The sequence below is a fragment of the Muntiacus reevesi genome, chromosome 1 (assembly GCF_963930625.1).
Source record: "Muntiacus reevesi chromosome 1, mMunRee1.1, whole genome shotgun sequence".
Classification (NCBI taxonomy): domain Eukaryota; kingdom Metazoa; phylum Chordata; class Mammalia; order Artiodactyla; family Cervidae; genus Muntiacus; species Muntiacus reevesi.
The window spans coordinates 227,129,050-227,149,926 of record NC_089249.1 but is presented as its reverse complement, the minus strand read 5'-3'; the positions used below and the strand labels follow the sequence as shown (position 1 = coordinate 227,149,926).

General features: G+C 40.8%; 1 protein-coding gene across 3 annotated transcripts in view; it reads left to right on the top strand.

Annotated features, from left to right (window-relative positions):
- Positions 1-1,875: 1,875 nt before the first annotated feature.
- Positions 1,876-20,877, top strand: part of KLHL3 (kelch like family member 3) — a 125,429-nt gene continuing 106,427 nt past the window's right edge. For all 3 annotated transcript variants that reach the window (XM_065918594.1, XM_065918595.1, XM_065918593.1), the window contains exons 1-2: positions 1,876-2,294; positions 13,766-13,885. In XM_065918594.1, coding sequence (XP_065774666.1) covers positions 2,281-2,294; positions 13,766-13,885 — 134 coding nt within the window. In that variant the 5' untranslated portion in view covers positions 1,876-2,280. The remainder of the gene's footprint in view (positions 2,295-13,765; positions 13,886-20,877) is intronic.

Sequence of the window (20,877 nt, the reverse complement as noted above, 5' to 3'; positions counted from 1 at the left end):
CTGGTTTGTTTTATGTGACACTTCCCCTCTTTCCTATATGTTGAGGTTGTGACTAGGGGTATGAAGTTGTGAGAGGGATACTCTCGTATCCCTCTTATGAATCATCCACACGTCTTCCTGGTGGATGTCTGCACTCTGGCACGGATTCTGGGATTCAGTTTCCTTATTTGTGATGTTCAACTTCTGGTCCCTGTGATTCACCTCAAGAGGAAATATCTGGAGCAGAGCCACAAGGCTGATTAGAAGAGGAAGGGGCAGAGGGAGAAAGATAGGAGGGGTATTGTTGTGAAAGGAAGGAGTAGTGATACAGGGCTGTAGGGTGTAAATAAAATCTCCTGAGCCCCTTCTCACTTGAGAAAGAATGAGTTGGGTAGCGGCCTAATGGCCTCATTTAGGAGGACTTTGCGGTGTCACAGGTGGGGAGTCATCTTTGAGAGTATGTGCTAGCCAGTGTGAGTTCAGGAGGCTGTGTAAAGTTTAAGTTACTATAGTTTCTGTTACCTCAGTGTCTGGCTTCCCTCGTTATGGTCTAAAGGCTTTCTGGCAGTGAAGAAGTTTAACAGGTCAAAATTACAACTATAATAGGTTTACTAAGCATCCCTCATACTTTCACATACTTCATATTATCTTCCTTAAATCCCCCTCAAAACTTTATAGAGTCCAGTAAAAGTTTCTTCTTAAACAATATTACAGGCTAATGAGAAGAAAAATGAAATATTTAAGACATTTTTAGAGTCATGTGATTTTAGAGCTGAAAGGGACTCTAGAGTCTGTCCCTAGGTTATGGATGAGGGGCTGAAGTCGAAAGTAGGGAAAAGACTTACTGAAAGTCACTCAACCAGCTAGTGGTAATATGGGTCCTGAAAAGCAGAGACGTGACACAGAGGATTCCGGGAATAGAGATGCTCATGTGTGGTCTTTCTGAGGCATCAAGGAACTTTCTTAACCCATTATTGTGGCTAAGCTTCCCAGGTTGGCTCAGTGGTAAAGAATCTGCCTGCCAGTGCAGGAGCTGCAGGAGATGCGGGTTTGATCCCTAAGTTGGGAAGATCCCCTGGAGGAGGAAATGGCAACCCACTCCATTATTCTTGCTCGGATAATTGCATGGACAGAAGAGCCTGGTGGGCTACATACAGTCCATAGGGTTGCAAAGAGTCGGATACAACTGAAAGGGACTGAGCACGCAAACACCAGTGGCTGATTGCCCCAATTATGCCCCTTGACTGTGGCTGTGAGGTACAGACCAGCCTCCAGCGTGCCCCCTATATTATGTTTTCTCATAGGTGGGTCAGAATTGAGGCTTGAAAGGCAATTGGAGATTCCAGGGTGTGAGAGGTCTTTGACTGGAGATGGGGGATTTAGTTGGAGACTTGACTGGTTGAAGCTACAGCTTAAGACAGATTTTAACATGAGAGACTTTCGGAAGGTGTTTTAGGGTTGTGCTGTGGACCTTGTGGTCTTTCAGTATGGCCTGGGGAAATAAATGTATGTGGTCCCATTGTCATGGCTTTACTGCAGTTTAGCCTCTTGCAGTAAAATAGTATCTGTTTCAGTTCCCTTTTTCTTAACTTCTTTCTGCATTCTTCTCGGTTCCATCAGGCTCTTTTACCCTAACTTCTCTTCATCTATCAGACTCCCAGAGCTGCTGTAGATTTTGGGAGGAGGAATTGGAAAATGAGCTGTGACCTACAAGTCAATTTCCCCAGGTGGATAAAGTCCACTGGAAGCCACAGAGGGGCCTCCTCATTCCAGCAATCTGGCCAGGCTGACAGACTCACAGCCTATGGGGGCAGGGGAGGAGGTGGGGACCAGTATTTCTCAGGCTAGTGAGGAACTGCCCAAGTCTTTTCAGTCTAGGCAGGGGAGGCAGGAGGTACTGGGGTCGGCTGGTCGCCTGGGGATGCCTGGGCAGATGTGGAAGCGACTGGAAAGGTGGCCTTGCACTTGGGTTGCTGTTGCTGCGCTGTTCCTAGGAGACGGAGGAGCAGCAAGCCTGCGGGGGAGGGGGAGCAAGTGGGTTGCTGCTTTTAGCAGCTGAAAGGGCTGCAGGGAGCTCTGGGTAAGACGTTTTCTGCTGCTGCCGATTCTGCGGTAGAAGCTGCCGAGAGTAAGTCAGAGGAAGGAGGATCGAGAGGGAGGTGGCTTCATTTGCAGCCATGCTGAATCACTGCTGCTGATCAGATCTCCCGCTGGTTGGCTGGGAGAACCGAGCAGAATAGAGCTAGGATCCTCCGGTGCAGGCACAGCTCAGCGGCTGCCACCCCGGCTGGGCCTCACACAATGGACGGGGAAAGGTATGTATGTGTGTATAAGTGTGTGTGTGTGTGTGTGTGTGTGTGTGTGTGTGTGTGTGTGTGTGTGTGTGTGTGTGTGTGTGTGTGTGTGTGTGTGTGTGTGTGTGTGTGTGTGTGTGTACACGCACTCACAGTGCAGCCACCAGCTTTTGTATTGGCGTTGGTTAGACAGGGCTGGAAGACCTGGTCACTGATGGATCCCAGCCGGCGGCAGAGTCAGAGCAGGGAAACCCCTTTCCCCAGAGATCTGGCTTCCGCAGAGACAGGTCTGGGTTTGCAGGGCAGCGGAGCACCCTGAAAGAAGTGACTTCCTGACTGGTGTTCGGGAAGAGTCAGCATGGACTGTATCAGGCTGTTTCAAGGAGGCGTTTCCCTTTCCTGGCTACTTTCCCCCGGGGTGTTTTTTCTTTGGTGGGTGTTTTTTGATGTCATAGCAGGGCTGGCCTGGCACAGAGTACTTGCTCAAGTTGTCAACAAGCATGCCAAGCTGATGTCTTTCCTATAAGTGTGTGTGTGTGTGTGTGTGTGTGTGTGTACCTGTATGCACACAAAAGTTAAAGTAAGAAGGAGAGAAATCCGTTCAGGTGACACTCGGAACTTTCCATTTGCATTGAAAGTTTCCTAATAATACTGGAAGTTATATTCTTTAGGGAAACTCTTGCTCCTTTCGTCAGGGGTTTCTTTATGAAATAGAAATTACCAGAAAGGAATTTCAGTACTTCTGTTGAGCTGGATCTAACTAGCGAGAGATTTTTTTCCTGGCAGCCCCATGCATTTTAATACATTTTAAGGCTGTTATCTGAGGCTCTGATTCTTTAATTGTGAAGGTGCTGAGTGTGGTGCAGGGGCGGGTCACTTCTCTGTGTGCCAAAATGTCTCCTCTTCATTCTGCGAGTCTGCGGCTGGTAGAGAAGGAGACTTGCCTTTTCCTTGAGGTGAGAAGACTAAGAGCAGTCAGGCCATGGCAATGGACCCGTGAGGGAGGACGGCTGCTGCTCTGAGTTGCCAGTTTGATTCAGATGGTAGCCAGCTGGTTAAAGGGTAACAGGTTCAACTAAGTCAACAATGCCTGGAGTGTACCTCAATAAACAATTTCTTTTGCATGGATTATCCCCAGTCTTGCATCTCATGGGGGCACAGTGATGTCATTAAAGCTCTCTAAACCCCACTAGGACTGGCAGGATTATATAGTGTCCTCTTGTCTGAAGAGGCCCCCAGGGGCTGTGTTTCTTGATGTAACTCCTAGGAAGAGAACTGTGACTCTTTAGACTGAATGTACTGCTGGTTGAGTGTCTCTCCTTGAGTGTCCTTTGCAACAGGAGCTTAGTGTTGGATCCTGTGTAGCCCCCTGGGTGACAGAGCATCTGAAAGCCTGCTTCCTTACGGCAGAAATGTGCAGTGTCCTCCACCTTATTGTATTGGCCTAGTAGCTAACAGAGGGCACGGGTGATATGAATGGAGGTTTAGAGATTCTAGATCAAGCGTGTTTGCTTACATATTAGGACTGAAAGGTCCATTTAAGACTAGCAACAGTAGATCAAAGCACTGCTTCCCAAGCATTTTGGGGTACTTACTATGTTCTCAGTTTTGTGTTCCAAAATGTAACGAGCCTTGGCCTCCTAGGAGCTCTCTTGTTTTTCAGCACTCTGGTGCCTTTCAACTGGGATGACTGAGGTCTTTGGCATTGCAACCCCTAGTTTTTACACGTGTTCTTTTGCATTCCTTCTATCAAAAGCAGAGAAATCCAAACCTTGCAGCTTCCAGTGTTCACCAGGTCCCCGAGCTCACTACCTTTTGTTCCCACTCTAAGACCAGCTTACCCTGCCAGGCATTCAAGTCTTCTGAAATCTGGCTCCAGTCCCCATTCCTACTGCTCACTCATATATCCCTACTGAGAGATCTATGGGTCTCTCTTGTGATCACTCATCCTGTGCACTACTATATCTGGTCTCAGATCCTTAGCCTCCAGAGTTTCTTTTGCGTGGAATGCCTTTTGCTTTCACTTTTCCAAAAGTTATTCATCTATCAAGACTGTTTTAAAATTCCACTTTCTCTTGGAAACTTAAGCTCTTCTGGTTCTGGCAGATGTTCTTCCTAATTTCATTACTTCTAGTTTGAATCTCATAGTTGGGTACTGAATAATAGGCCCACCCACAAGATGTTTTTGTGCTTTTGTTTCATATATCTTTTAAGTTCCCACAGTGGGGCATAGGTCCTCAAGGGCAAGAATGTTGCCTGTACCTCTGAATACTCCACATTATCTACTGTGTGGCTGGACACATAGTAGGTATTAGATAATTATTTGCAGATTAGCTGATGACTTTTGTGAGAAGCTCCAATAACTAAAAATTGCCTCTCCGAGAAGCGATTGAAACCTCTGGCCAATAGGTTCATCCTTGGCTATCAGCCTTATTATCTCAGCATGGGTAATTGACCCCATGGAATGCTTTGAGGTAGGGCAGAAAAGGGGGAAGTAGGGTTCTTTCACAAGTTCCCTGGGAAACTCGGGGCCAGAGAAACTGGGTGACTGGCCTAGGATCATATGTCAGACCTCTAGAGACTGGAGGGATCCTAAGTTTTGTTCTTCCACATTTAACCTGCTGAAGCTTAATTGGGGCTGTTTTTAAGCATTAAGAATTTTCAGCTAAGAGATTTCTAATGAACAATTTTCTTTCTTTGCCATGAGGGTTTGAAAATAACTTCTACCTTAAAAGACTATTAATTAAAACATGGGCTTTGGGGTAACATAGAGCTTGCAGTGAATCTATTTCATAAACTGTATGACCTTGAGTGTGTCACATTTTTTTCAGAATTAATTTTTCTTTTTGATGTAGAGGGACAGTATCCATATCTCACAGAGTTGTTGTGAATATCAAAGAAGGCAATATAGATAAAGCACCTAGTAAGTTTTTCTGGCACAGAGTAAGTTCTCAGTAAATGGTAGTTGCTATTATTGTTAGTGTTCATCTGTTGCCCTGTTGTACTCCATAATTTGTTCTTGGATACTAACCAAGGCTTATTTTAAGGCCTTCCTATATTTATAATCCAAAGCAGATTTTGTGGGACCATTCCCATGAGAAAATTAAGAGGCTATCAGGTCATCTTGCATCCACCTAAACTGTCTCCTCACAGTGAGATACCACACAGGGCTTGGCTCTTTCTCTTGTAGGGTTCATCAACACTTGTGTGTGTGTGTGCACGTGTGTGTGCTCAGTCCTGTCAGACTCTGTGATTCTTATGGATTTGTAGCCCACAAGACACCTGGAATTTTCCAAGCAAGACTACTGCAGTGGATTGCCATTTCCTGTTCCAGGGCATCTTCCTGACCCAGGAATTGAACTTGAGTCTCTTGCACCTCTTGCATTGGCAGGCAGGTTCTTTACCATTGTGCCACCTAGGAAGCCTTACCTTAGTCCTCCTTTTATAGACACTCCGAGGCTTCATATGCCTTAGTGATTTGGAACCATGACATCACTACAGTGACAAATTTGTCTTTGTGTGTGTGTGTGTAGAGCACATTGAAAATGACAGCAGCTTGGCTACTGGGATTTTATTTAAGTTCTAGAGATCAGCCTTGTGGATAGATTACAGTAAATTCCCAACTTATACGAGGTATTTAGAATGGTCAAATTCATAGAGACAAAAAGTAGACTGGTGGTTGCCAGGGTCTGGGGAGAGGGAGAAATGCTTGATGGGCATGGAGTTTTAATTTAGGGAAATGAAAAAGTTCTGGAAATAGGTGGTTGCACAAGAACATATACACACTTAAAGCCTCTGAACTATATTCTTAAAAGGGTAAATTTCAAGTTAAATGTATTTTTACCACAGTTAAAAAAATTTCCAGGCAGTCTCTGGGATATTCACAAGAATTGCAGAGAACCACAACTTTTAGAAGAAGCATCACAGAAGGGGGTGTTGGCTGTCCATTTTTCTTAAAATTGTGGTTTTCTTTATCAGAAGCATCAGGATGCCTCTTATTGCAAGGGGCATTGTGTGCCCAGCGCTGTGCCTTGAATTTATGAGAACAGTCCTGAGAGAGAATGGCTCATCCTTATGGAGGACAGCCTGCTCCTAGAACCCTGAGAGCTTATTTTTCCGTCCTTGATCAGGAACAGATTTTAAAAAACAAAAACAAAAACGTGATGTAGGCAGCTAAATCTCTCCAAACGCTGAGTTTTACAATGCCCGGTGTATCACTGGCAAGACCCAGGGAAGAGCAAGTGTTCAGTGCCCCAGGCTTTCTCTTCCTCTCAGCCCTCTCCCATCCATAGAAGGGATGGGTGGAAACTTCTGTAGAAATTTTTGGGCATCACTGCTGCCTGAAGCATATGTGCATTTCAACCATGATAATTGAAACCAAACTTTCCATTTTGGAAATAATTTTTGGTGAAGCAAGGTTTTCAACTGCAAGAAAACAAAGTCAGTTGGAAGAAACCTCTTGATTTCCCCATGCCCAGATTTGAGCTTTTAGGTTTTTGCTGCTTGCTACGTTTTATATTGTTAAGATACATCCATACAAGAACATTTTGGGGTAAGTTTTCTAAAGCAAGTGTTTTATTTGATGAAAGTTGCCATCATAGAATTGACCTAATTTTTTTTTTTTTTTCAATTTCTGGATAAACCTTGAAACTAGGTTAGACTGAAAAGAGCATTAATGCACTGTGTAAAAAATAATTTGAACATGTTTTGTTCTTAAAATTTTTTCTCTATCAAGTTCAATGGTTGTCAAGTTACAAATCTGTAACTTTTTATAATTTAAAAGGATTTTTGGACTCTCAGCCCTGCTTTCACGGACTTTTCTTTTTAACTTGTGAAAGTCTATTGTAACCTCTATCAAAACCACACACATGGAAGAGTTCAGCTCTCCTATTCAAACCTAATAGAAGTTTGACTTCCAAAAGGCTACATAATGAGGGCTGTGTTTTCTTTCAGTCTTTCTCTCCCCTTGTCTCATTCTGTCTGTCTGAACTCATGTTTTTCTTACATTTTGCATTTTTATGCAGCCTGCTGAAGTGATTGCCTTCTTGGTTTGGAAGGAAGCTATTTGTGAATTGAACTGTTAGGAATGTGACTAGTAACATACCTGTTCTTGAACTGGTTTATAAAAGAGCACATTACAAGAATGGCAGCAGCTGCTGACCAGCTTTGATGCATCATGACGGGCTTGTATGAAAATTCTGAGTTCTGTCCAATTAATAATATTAACTCCAGTATATACTGTAGTCCCCCACAATCAGTGGAGTGAAATAGTGCCATGGCACAGGTCCTAGGGGATTCAGTCTTCTTCATTGGCTTGGTTTGGCCACACCATGATGATCCTCAGAGAGTGGATCATAAGGATTGAGTCTCCCTTGGCCTGTTGGACTATGGACATTATCCCAAGACAGTGGACATTGTTATGAAGAGCATAGACCCTGGAGTGAATTAGACATGGGTCTGAGTGTCAGTTCTCCACTTAGTAGTTATGTGGGATTTCTGGACAAGTTTTATCTCAGTGCCTGAGGAGGTTATACTTTATAGGGTTGTTCTGAAGATAAAATGAGATAGTAGAGGTAAAGTAAGGTTTCAGTAAACGTTAACTGTTACTACCCAGAAACCATAGCTTACTGATGCATTATCTTCCCTGGGTCCGTGTGGCCTGTTGGAGGGAATCAACTGATACTTGAACTGAGGTGGCACAAGTGAAAAAGTAGGAGAATATGGGGCTCTATAGCAGTCTGTGGGTGGGGGTGTTCCTTGAGGACAGGGAGATGCTATCACACCCTGAATCCCGTTACTTGGATATCTTCAAGTGCCAGGTTGTTCATTCATCCAGATGCAGAAATCTCAATTGGGTCATTTTGGCCTTGAACTTTAGGATTGAGAAATATGCTAGTTCTCCCAGAGCTAGTTTACCCAGAGCCCCGTAGGTTCCAAAATCTTCTCTTGTCCTTTGCTGCCCAGACCTGAAGAAGTGAAGTCATGCTGATGAACTCATCATGAGAAACTGAGGTATAGCAGTCAGAGTGTCATTTTATGAATTTGTGATGAAAAGTATTACTGGCACAAGGTTCCTGAGGGCCTGCTACCACACTTTCTTGCTTCCTAAAGGAGAGTCACAGGGGAAGCCAACTTGATCAAGAGGCTGCATTTGCGAGCTGGGGACTGAGTAAGGGCATTGGAGTGTTTATAGGCTTCAAGTTCCACAGCAGGGATCTGACATGAGGCTGAACCTAATGATTGTCTGATAACTAAATCATTTCTTCCGTAGTGTGGGGTGAGCTAGACCAGGAGCTTTCTCAGCCTGATCCTTGTTTTTTGATTTCCCTTTCTAAAGGAAATTTTCTTACCTTTTTTTCCCCTTTTTTTAAGGAGGACATTTTCTTTATTGAGGGATTTTAATGCATTCGGCATAGCCTTCCTCCGACTTACAGAGTTGTGTTGACCCCAGTAGGTGATTTTGCCTCTCTTTATTCTGTCTCATTTATAGCTTGACCATCATGTAATTGGGCTCTATCTGTGTGGCCCATGCTGCCTGAACTTTATTTGCGTCTCTTGAAGACTTTCAGCAGGGATGCAGTTCTTAACTCTCAGCAGTATTTCTTAGACTCCCCTTCCCTCTCCTCTCCATTCTCTCACACCCTGGATGCTCCAGAGTTCCTCATTTGGCAGATTCCCTCAAACACATCTGGACAATTAGATGTTCTGAGGTTTCTTCGTCTCCTGCTTTGCTGACATGCATGCTATTGTCCTTTCTATTCATTGCTTGGATTTTTCTTAGTGATGGAAAGAACCTAAGAACTAACGCAACAGGCAGTAACTCTTCTTGCTTTCTTCCTTCTTCTCTAGAGGAGTGTGACTTTCTCTTCTACCCCTGCCCCCCCCACCCCCCCGCCCCGCCCCGCTTCCTGTCAAGAGCCTCCGACTTCTCAATCACCAGTGCAGGAAACTAGTTTGGCTAAGAAAGCCCCTCCCCTCCCCCTACCACCTCCTTTGGGGAAGGACAGAGGGGGAAGTTGAGAGGGATAAAGCTAAAATTATTTTAGAGGATGTGAGAAAAGATGGGATAGTTGGTAGTTATACCTCATTTACGTATCCATCCATTCAGTTACTCAATCATTTATTGAGTACCTGCCATGTGCCATGGGCTAATAATATGGAGGGAAATAAGATACTATCCTGGTTTTCATGGAGCTCAAAATCTAGGGTGGGCAGTGGTATGCAAGAACCAGCACTCATCCACTTGCTAGAGCTGCTTGTTAAATTTTTAAGAATTTTGTAAGTCAGTCATTAAATATAACCCTTATTAAAATTATGTGATTTACTAATAAATTATATTAAAGACATGGTAAAGACTCATCTCTTCCTAATTATTTTACTAATGGGCTTCCTTGGTGGCTCAGACAGTAAAGAATCTGCCTGCAAAGTGGGAGACTGTCAGCAAGAGGTCTGAGGGTTGGTGAAAATGAGCTAGACATAGGGGACAACGAGTGGGGATAGGGCAAAAGAGCTTGGTATATTTAGGCAATTGTGAGTATTTTAGTACTTGAGTAGCACAAAGTCTTCAGGACAGCAATGAGATAAGGAAGCACCAGGCTGGATCTCTGAGATTTCTTCTGTATGCAGTGAGGAACCAGTGAGAGGTTTCACATAGGACATGCCATGCACACAGTGACATTCTGTAAAGATCATTCTGAAGTCTGTGAGGAGGAAGTTACTGTAGTAACTCCCCAGGTAAGAGATCGTGATGGCCTGGACTGAAGTTGTGGTAGCAGTTACTGTGAGAAGGGAATGGAGTAGAGAGAGATTAAAGGACTTAGGACTGATGGGACTTGTAGTATGTGAAGTGAGAGAGGAAGGGAAGAAGACATCAAAGATGATATCCCAGTTTCTGCCTTGCATAGGTGAGTGGGTAGTTGGGTATGACTCTGAGACAGAGAGTACAGAAAGATGAGTAGGCTTCAGAGAGGGTGGGGAGCATCAGTTGATTATAAGTTACTATGAAAAGTCTAAGTTGGGGACTCAGTTCAGATAATGGATATATGGATCTGGACTTTAGAGGAGAGGGGAGGGTGGGAGAAAAGGCTGTGGGAGGTGGCATGCCATGAAAGAGGGCCTAATGTTTACAGTTTATGTATTTTTGTTTATAATTATTATAGGATTTTATGTGTATTAATTTATAGTTTAATTTTGAAGACCAACTTTACTTTCATTTTTAAGATTGTTAGGGTTGGGGGCAGTGTTTGGGGCAGATCATCCCCACCCTGCTCTACTGTCTACCACCCATAGGGACAAAGTGGAGGGTTTTCAGATCAAATTTCATTGATGATAAATATGTCATGAAGACCTGCTGTGGGCCTGGCCTTCTGCTGGGCAGGCTAAGCTGTTGAGAGTCCTTGGACACATCGTCCTTGCTTACCAGGAATATGGAGTCTAGCATGAGGGGGCTGGGTGTTCAAATATGTTCTATGAAAAGGCCCTCAAACACGGATTTGTATTCTATGTGCAGTTGAGTTACAGGCCAGAAATACTACAACAGTTTAGGGGAGGCAGAGATCACTTAGGAATGAAGTAGTCAAAGGACTTCATAGAGGAGGCAAAACCTAACCTACCGGGCCATCCTGGAAGACTGCAAAATTCAAAGACTAACACAAGGAAGAGCAAGCCTCCCAGTTAGTAGTCACAGGAGATTGTTGTCAGTGCTTCCAGCATGTCTCTCTTTGATCTACATCTGTCCCATATATGTAAAATAGAACTAATAATATCTGTCCACTGGGCCTTTATGAGCTCTAATCTCGTAAAGTTTCTGTCAGAAACCTTTAGTTGTTCTCTGATCAATACCAGATATTTTCTCTTCCTGGCTTTCAAGTCTCTGCAATTTGAAGACAGTATTTATAATGAATATTTGTGCAGTGTTTTACAGTTTCTAAATTTACTCCAGGATTGCAAATGTAGTTTAGTATTAATTAGAAAATATGTCATATATCACATTAACAGATTAAAGGGAAACATCCTTATGATCATCTCATTAGATTCATGAAAAGATTTGATAAAATTAATATAATTTATGATTGAAATTAAAATGTGAGTTTCTTAATTTGATAAAGGCCATCTACAAAAATCCTAAAATTAACATACAATGAGGAAACATCACAAACATCTTTTTAAAATTTAAAATAAGGAAAATGACAAGAATATTCATTAGGACATTTTATGTTTATTATTCTGTGATATATGTCTAAAGATGGCATAACAAGGTCAGTGGGGAAAAAGAAAGTATTCAATAAGTGGAACTTACAGGAAAAAATTAGATCCATATTTCATATGGTGACATAAAAATCAACATTAGATGACATAAGGGCTTAAATATCAAAAGTAAAATCATTAAACTTTTAATATAAAATAGAAATTTACATCTATCCGGCCTGGAGTAGGGAAGGACACTTAAGTTATAAAAGAAATTATACTTGTGGGATTTTTAATAGGAAGTTTTTAATTTTTACTAGGTCCTCCCTCTCCTTGATAACATTCTCTGTTTTGAGATTTTCTTAATGTTTTTAAACACATGATTCTGCCTTGATATTTACCATCCTGTGCTTAGCTAACTTCTTTGCACCCAGAATGCAGACAGTCCCACAGTTCAGATGTCTGTGGCTTAAATTTTCCTGCTGAACTAAAAGTGGGAAGGAAGCCAGTAGAGGCGAGTGTCCTGGTTAGACAAGCTGTGGGTCTGGCATGCTGGTTATTTTGGAATGTTCCAACATTACCACTCCCAATGTGAGGTCTAGAGAGACTCTCAGGTCTCCAAAACTTTATCTTAATCATAGCAACCCTTCTCTTGAGCCAGTTTGCAAGGCTGGGTGATAACATAAAAAAGAGGCCCACTAGAGAAAGGCAAAGGAAGTTACTGTCAGTGTCTTAGAGTTGGTGTGAACTGTGGGTCCCCAAATCTACACCACTGGAGAAGGTCCCAGCTTTCTGTGAGAAGGCAAAGCTTAGCCTGGTCCAAACAGACATAACTCCAAGGTCTCAGACCTGGCTTGGAGCTGAATAGTTTTATCAGTTTGGGGAGAAAGTCCTTTTCTTGCTCATTTTTTGGATTCTTCTTTCCCACCCCACCATCAAGTTGAGACATGTTGCTTGAAAGTGATTGAGCATCTCGTTGGCATCCCACAGGAATTTGAGTGTTTTGTCTTTGGTGTAGAAGGCTTTGAGATTATAGGTGCCTCTTGCTAGTCACCACTTGCTCACCTAGCCCACATATAGTCATTTTATAACAGTTATAATTCATTGTCTTTCTATGGGATTATGGTTTCTCCAAAGCTTTCACTCTTATGCCACTATTCTCCATGCTGTGACCAATGTAATCTTCCTAAAGCACACATGTATTCACTTGCTTCCTGCTCCACTTCTTTGCTTAAAACTCTGAGGGCTTCTCGTTGTTTTATAATGAAATCCAAACTCCTTAGGTTTGTTTTTATGTGGCACTTGTAAGACTACTCAGTCTTCTAGACCTTTCTCTTGATACTGTCTTTTAGTTTCACTGAACTTCTAGTGCTCTGATCCCACTGGACTCCCTTTCTCTTGGTCTTTCTTCATATTGTTTCCTCTGTTTCCCCATCTTCTTTCTTACCTGGTTAATTTCTGCTATTCCTTAAGATTTCTATTCTTCCTCAGCTTCTAGTAAGTTTTTCCTCAACCTGCCATCACTGAGATAGTTGCCTATCCTTTGTGCTTCTGTGTGGGCATGCACGCTAAGTTGCCTCAGTTGTGTCTGACTCTTTGCGACCCTCTGGACCATAGCCTACCAGGCTCCTCTGTCCATGGGATTCTCCAGACTAGAATACTGGAGTGGGTTGCCATTTCCTCCTGTAGGGGATCTTCCTACCCAGGAATCGAACCTGTGTCTCTTATGTCTCCTGCATTGGCAGGCAAGTTCTTTACCACTAGCACTACTTGGGAATCTCTTTGTGCTTCTGTAATTCCAATCAGATCATAATACTCCGATATGTTTAAATGTTGACTTGGCTTTCTCCATCACTGAATGCTAAGCTTTGTGAAAGCACGATCTGTGACTTACCTGTTGTGTTTCTCTTGAATTTAAACACAGTGCTTGGCATGTAGTAAGCTCCGCTAAATGTTTGTTGAATGAACCTACATCCCTGTGAAGTGAGTGGCACAGTGCTTAGTCTCCCCTCACCCCATACCCTTTTAGGGATGGAGAGATGGAGAATAAGGACTTCCCACAAAGTCACACCAGTGCTTGATGGAAGAAGCTGAACTAGGGTCTGAGGGGTACATTTTGCACTGGAAGATCCTGAAGAAATTCCTGACCCAGTGATTTCCTTCCCTTCTGGGCCTGTGGTGAAGAGAACAGGCTGACAGAGATGCCCCTGGTGGGTGGGCAAATGGATGGGTTTGTGACAGTTGGATCAATGAGTTTGCCAATATGTGATCCTCTCTCTCCTCTCCCACTCCTTTCTTGTTCACAGCATCAAACCGAGCTCCCAGCCCCCGATACAGACTGGGGATGATGAGAAGAACCAGAGGACCATCACTGTCAACCCTGCCCACATGGGGAAGGCGTTCAAGGTTATGAATGAACTGCGGAGGTACTTTTCCTATTTTGCCCATGCCCTTTTGGAAGGAACTTGCTGGGTGAGCGTCATCAGGGTTTGAGAACAGAAGTCAGAACACCACCACCTCGTGAAGTCCCGCTCTTCCCCACCCCCTCTCAGTCAGGTGGCTTTCCCTTTCGAATTCTGATAGAGACAGAATGACTCCCCCAAAGCTCTCTCTTTTCTTTGCATTTATTTAACACCTATCATTTTAGTGCTTAATCACTGGGGAAAAATCCTTTATGGTTGCAGCAGTTCTGTTCATAAACTTGATTTCCAACTGAACCAGCTGCTTGAAGGCCAATAATAGAGTGATTGCAACACCTACACACAATTCCAGATTAAAGATTGCAGATGCCATGCATTTTCTTTTGGCCTCTCTCTCTTTGGTCTCAACTTTGTCTTTGTCAAGGCAACCACACGAAAGGGAGAATACCTAGCTTCTAAAATGCAATTTAACTCTATAAAGAAAGAAATGAAGTGCAAAAGCACCCATTCTCACTGAGCTAAACAGTGAGGGGTATGCAGGCTATTTGTAAGGCCAAGGTGCATGTTTGCTGAGCTTTGTTGCAAGACAGGTTCAGGACATTGAATGAGTTTTTCTGTATGAAGGCTGTGCATACAACCTCTTCTTTATCAGAGCTTCCTTTGCCTGTGCCATTATTTTTCTTTTTTATTGAAATACAGTTGATTTACAATGTTGTGATATTTTCCAATGTATAGCAAAGTGATTCAGTTATATACACTTTTTCAGATTCTTTTCCATTATAGGTTATTATAAGATATTGAATATAGAGTTCCCGGTGAAAGTGAAAGTCACTCAGTTGTGTCCAACTCTTTGGGACCCCAAGGACTATACAGTCCATGGAATTCTCCAGGCCAGAATACTGGAGTGGGCAGCCTTTCCCTTCTCCAGGGGATCTTCCCAACCCAGGGATCAAACCCAGGTCTCCCTCATTGCAGGCAGATTCTTTACCAGCTTATCCACAAGGGAAGCCCAAGAATACTCGGGTGGATAGCCTATTCCTTCTCCAGCGGATCTTCCTGACCCAGGAATCAAACTGGGGTCTGCTGCATTGCAGGCAGATTTTTTTTTTTACCAACTGAGCTATCAGGGAATTCTGCAGGCCAGAATACTGGAGTGAGTAGCCTTTCCCTTCTCCAGGGGATCTTTCCAACCCAGGGATTGAACCCAGGCCTCCAATATTGCAGGCAGATTCTTTACCAGCTGAGCCACAAGGGAAGCCCCATGGTTCCCTCTGCTATAAAGTAAATCCTTGTTGCTTATCTATTTTAGATATAGTAGTGTGTATCTGTTAATTCCAAACTCCTAATTTGTTTCTCTGCTACGCTTTCCTGTTTGGTGACCATAAGTTTGTTTTCTGTGTCTGTGAGTCTATGTCTCTTTTGTAAATAAGTTCATTTGAATTGTAATGTTAGATTCCACATCTAAGTGATGTCATGTGATATTTATCTTGCTCTCTCTGACTTTCTTCGCTTAGTATGACAATCTCTAGTTTCATCTATGTTGTTGCAAATGGCATTTTTTTATGGCTGAGTAGTATTCTGTTATATAATATATATACACACACACATATATAATGGTGATATATGTGAAAGTGAAAGTTGATCAGTTGTGTTCGACTCTGCGATATCATAGGCTATACAGTCCATGGAATTCTCCAGGTCAGAATACTGGAGTGGGTAACCATTCCCTTCTCCAGGGGATCTTCCCAACCCAGGGATCGAACCCAGGTCTCCTGCATTGCAGGCAGATTCTTTACCAGCTGAGCCACCAGGGAAGCTTATATATATATATATATATGTATGTATGTATGTATATGTACACACACACACACACACACACACACACACACACCCATATCTTCTTCTTTTTCTTTTTTACTACCACCAGCACGTATTTATTACCTTGAAAAAGTCTTAAAGACATTTATCATTTGTGAAATACATCATTATCAGTGCTTTTCCACTTAAAAGAAAAAGAAAAACACTGTCATTAAGTCATAATATGCCATTAGCTGCTAGATGCCATCTAGTTTTCTATGATGTTAACTCTGCAAAAATGTACATACATACATTTTATGGGTGTTAACATATGAAGTAACAAAGTACAGTTAAAAAGGGAAGGAAAAGGAAAATTAACAAATTTCTGTACATATTAATGAATATATATATTCACAGCATGAAAAAAATGTATATACCATATCTTCTTTATCCATTCATCTATCAATGGACATTTAGGTTATTTTTATATCTTGGCTATTGTAAATAGCCAAGATATGGAGTACATGTATCTTTTTGAATTAGAGTTTTTGTCTTTCCTGGATATATGCCCAGGAATGGGATTGTTGGATCATATGGTAAATCTATTTTTGTTTTTTAAGAAATTTTCGTGCTGTTCTCCATAGTGGCTGTACCAATTTACATTCCTACTGACAGTGTAGGAGGATTCCCTTTTTTCTACACCCTCTTCAGTATTTATTATTTGTAGATTTTTTGATGATGGCCATTCTGATCAAGGTGAGGTGATGCCTCATTGTAGTTTTGATTTGTGTTTCTCTAATAATTAGTGATGTTGAGTGTCTTTTCATGTGTTTGTTGTACTAATTCTATTATTTATCACATATTTCATCCTACTGTATGTTATAACTGTTTATCTCCTCTTTCTGTATAGTTCATGAGCTTCCTGAGGGCAGGGACTTCTGAATCATTTTAATCTCTAGCACCTAGTACTTCATAGGAACTTTGAGTTATTCACTAAAGATCCCCAGACACACTGGCTAGGCTCTGAGATGTGTGGGAGAGGGTGCAAGGTAAAAAAATGATAATAGGTCAATGAAAATGGTCTTCCTACAGTGCAAATATGTGTTATGAAGGAAAAATGTTATCAGGTGCCTGCCAGCTGGTAGGTGTGCAGTAATTATTAGTTTCTTAAAGGGTGTCATGAAAGAAAGCATGTAAAACTGTAACTTTGGAGAACACATCCTAAGGGGAAAGCTGCTTGAGCTAAATTCTAAAGGACAAGTAAGAGTTAGAGAAATGAAAAGTGGTAAGGTTAGGGAGAAGTCTTCCAGGCAGAGAAAATGGCATGAGCAAAGCACATACATAGCTGAAGATGTGATTGTTGGGTAGGGGTTTGAACTACTTGTAAAAAAATTTCTATATTCATTCACTTGTTTTTCTTTTCTGCAGGGTCTAGGCTTTGGAATTAAAAACCAAGTTAAATTAGATTTGTCTTACGCTCTATTGCTCAGTTTTTATTAATATTAGGCTTCCTGCCAGATTTCCTAGAAGCTCCATCCATAGTTGTTTTAGGCAGTGGATAGTGCTAACATTCATACCTAATGTTTCTTTGTCACTAAAGAATTTGTATTGTGTTCCCTAGACACTGTTTGAAGTTCCTCATTTTGTTCCCTTGAGTTTGGTTTGTGTCCTTTGTCTGATTTAAGGCTTTAGGTCTCCAAATAAATAACCTAACTTTACACGTGGAGGAATTAGAAAAGAAGTTTAATCTAGGCTCAAAATTAGCAGAAGGAAAGAATTAATAAAGATTAGAGCAGAGATCAAATGAAATAGAGATTAGAACGACAATAGGAAAAAAATGAAGCTAAGAGTTTTTTTTGAAAGAAAAAACAAAATTGACAAATCTTTAGCTAAACTAAGACAAAAGAGAGAGGACTCAAAATTATAAATGAAAAAGGAGACATTAAACTTATCATAGAAATACAAATGGTTGTAAGAGGCCACTATGAACAGTTATATGCCAACAGATTGGATAACCTAGAATAAATGGATAAATTCCTTGAAAAATATAAACTACGAAGACTGAATCAAGAAGTAGAGAATCTGAACAAACCAATAATAATTAAAGAGATTGAATCAGTAAGCAAAAACGTCTCAACAAAGAAAAGCCTGTGACTGGATCATTTCACTGGTGAATTCTACCAAATTTCAAAGAAGAATTAACACCAATCCTTCTCAAAATCTTCCCCAAACTTGAGGAGGATAAACACTCCCAAACTCATTTTAACAAGGCCAGCATTACCCTGATATCAAAGCGAGATAAGGACACTACAAGAAAAGAAAACTATAGGCCAATATCCCTGACAAGTATTAACATAAAATTTTTTAACAAAATACTAGCAAACAGTATATGTATGATCTGGTAAAATATGATCTGATGAAAGGATCAAATACTATGATCAACTGAGATGTATCCCTGGGATGCAAGGGTGATTCAAGGTAAATCAATAAAGATGATACACCACGTTCATAGAATGAAGGATAAAAGCCATAACATCTTTTTAATAGAGCAGGAAAAGTGTTTAACAAAATTCAACATCCCATCAAATTGGGTATAGAAGAATCATACCATAACATGTTAAAAGCCCTATGTGACAAACCCATAGCTAACATCATACTGAATGGTAAAAGTTTGAAAGCTTTTCCTTTAAGGTCAGAAACAAGACAAGGGTGCCCACTTTCACCACTCTTTTTGATCATAGTACTGGAAGTTCTAGCCAGAGTAATTAGGCAAGAGAAAGAAATAAAAGGCATTCAAGTTAGAAAGGAAGAAATAAAATTGTCTGTTTGCAGATAACATGGTTCTGTATATAAAAAACCCTACAAGACTCCACCAAAAAAACTGTTAGAATTTAAAAATGAATTTGGTGAATTTTCAGGCTACAAAATCAACATACAAAAATCAGTTGTATTTCTATACACTGATAGTGAGCTATCTGAAAAAGAAATAAAGATAACAATCTCATTTTAATGTTGTGAAGTAATTAGCTTCCAACTAATAAAAAATAATAATAAATAAATAAATAGTGTCAAAACAATAAAACATTTAATAATAAATTTAACCAAGAAGGTGAAAGATCTGTACACTGAAAACTTGATGAGAGAGATTGAAGAAGATACAAATGAAAGATATCCTGTGTTCTTGCATCAAAAGAATAGTGTTAAAATGCTCATACTCCCCAAAGCTATCTGTAGATTCACTGCAATACCTATCAAAATTCCCATGGCATTTTTTCACAAAAAATAGAGAAAACATTCTTAAAATTTGAATGGAATCACAAAAGACCCTGAATAGCCAAAACAATCTTGTAAAAGGAGAACATAGTTGGAAACATCACACTCTGATTTCAAACTACAGTTGGCCCCTGAACAATATGTGTTTGAACTGCGAGGGTTCACTTATCTGATTTTTTTTTTCACTAACTGCTATAGTACTGTACTATCTGTGATTTATATCTTGGATATAAAATTGTGGATATGGAGAGCTGATATAAAGTTAGATGTGAGTTTTCCACTGCATGTGGCGGGGAGTTGGCACTCCTAATCCCTACATTGTTCAAGCGTCAAGTGTATGTGAGAAAGCTGTGGTAATCAAAACAGTATGGTATAGACATATAGACCAGTGGAACAGAATTGAGAACCCAGAAATAAACCCACATGGATATGGTCAACTCATATTTAGCAAGGGAGCCAAGAATATTTAATGGGGAATGGATAGTCTTTCATCAGATGGTATTAGGATAACTAGATGTTCATGTGCAAAAGAATGAAATTGGACGCCTATCTTATACCACTCACAAAAATTAACTCAAAATGGATTTAAAACTTAAATGTTAAGACCTGAAACCATAAAACTCCTGGAAGAAAACAGGGGAAAAAATAAACAAATAGGACTTCATTAAACTAAAAGTTTCTGCACAGCAAAGGAAATGATCAACAAAATGAAAAGGCAACCTATGGAAGGAAGAAAATACTGGCACACCATAAATTTGAGGAAGGGTTAATATCCAAATATATAAAACAGAGAACTCAATAGGTAAAAATGGTTAAAAATGGGCAAAAGACCTGAATAAACATTTTTTTCCAAAGAATATACCAAAATGGCCAACAGGTACATGGGAAGGGGCTTAACATTACTCATCATCAGGGAGACTCAAATCAGAACCACAATGAGGTATCACCTCACACCTGTTAGAGTGGCTATTATCAAACAAACAAAAAACCCTAAGAGATAACAAGTGCTGGTGAGGCTGTGGAGAAAAGGGAACATTTGTGCACTATTGGTAGGAATGCAAATTAGTACAGCCACTATTGAAAACTATATGGAAATTCCTCAAAAAATTAAAAATTGATCTGCTATACAATCTAGCAATCACATGTAGTCTGGGCATGTAGCTGAAGAAAATGAAATCACCGTCTTGAAGAGATATCTGTACCTCCAGGTTCATTGCAGCAGTATTCACAGTAGCAAAGACATGAACACAGCATTAAGTTTTGATCTCTGAATGAATGGATAAGTAAGATATGGTATATTTACACCATGAAATATTATTCAACTGTAAAAAAAAAAGAAGTCGTGTCATTTGCACCAATGTGTATAAACCTTGAGGGCATTGTATTTAGAGAAGTAAGTCAGAGAAAACCAAAGACTATATGATTTCATTTATATGTGGAGTCTAAAAAACCTGAACTCTCAGAGAGATTAGTGGTTGTCAGGGAGTGAAGGTTGTGGGAAATGGGGAGGTGTTGGCCAAAGGGTACAAACTTCCAATTATAAGAAGAGTAAGTTCTGGGGATCTTATGTATAACGTGGTAACTGTAGTTATCAATACTGTATTGTGTACTTGAAAGTTGCTAAAAGAGTAGATCTTAAAAGTTCTCACCAGAAGAATAAAATTTTTAACTATGTGTGGTGATGGTTGTATTACCTTATTGTGGTAATTATTTCACAGTATGTATCAAATCATCACATTATACTCTTGGAACTTACACAATGTTATATGTCAACAGAATTGGGGAAAGAAGACTTTTGGTCTTTCACCAGGCCTTATTTTGCCTGGTTTAGCCCACTCCAGTGACTACTTAAAGGCAGAACTCAGGAAATAGATATGCCCATGGAATTCTCCCCAACTCTCACTTTATATTATTAGTATTTTTTCCTT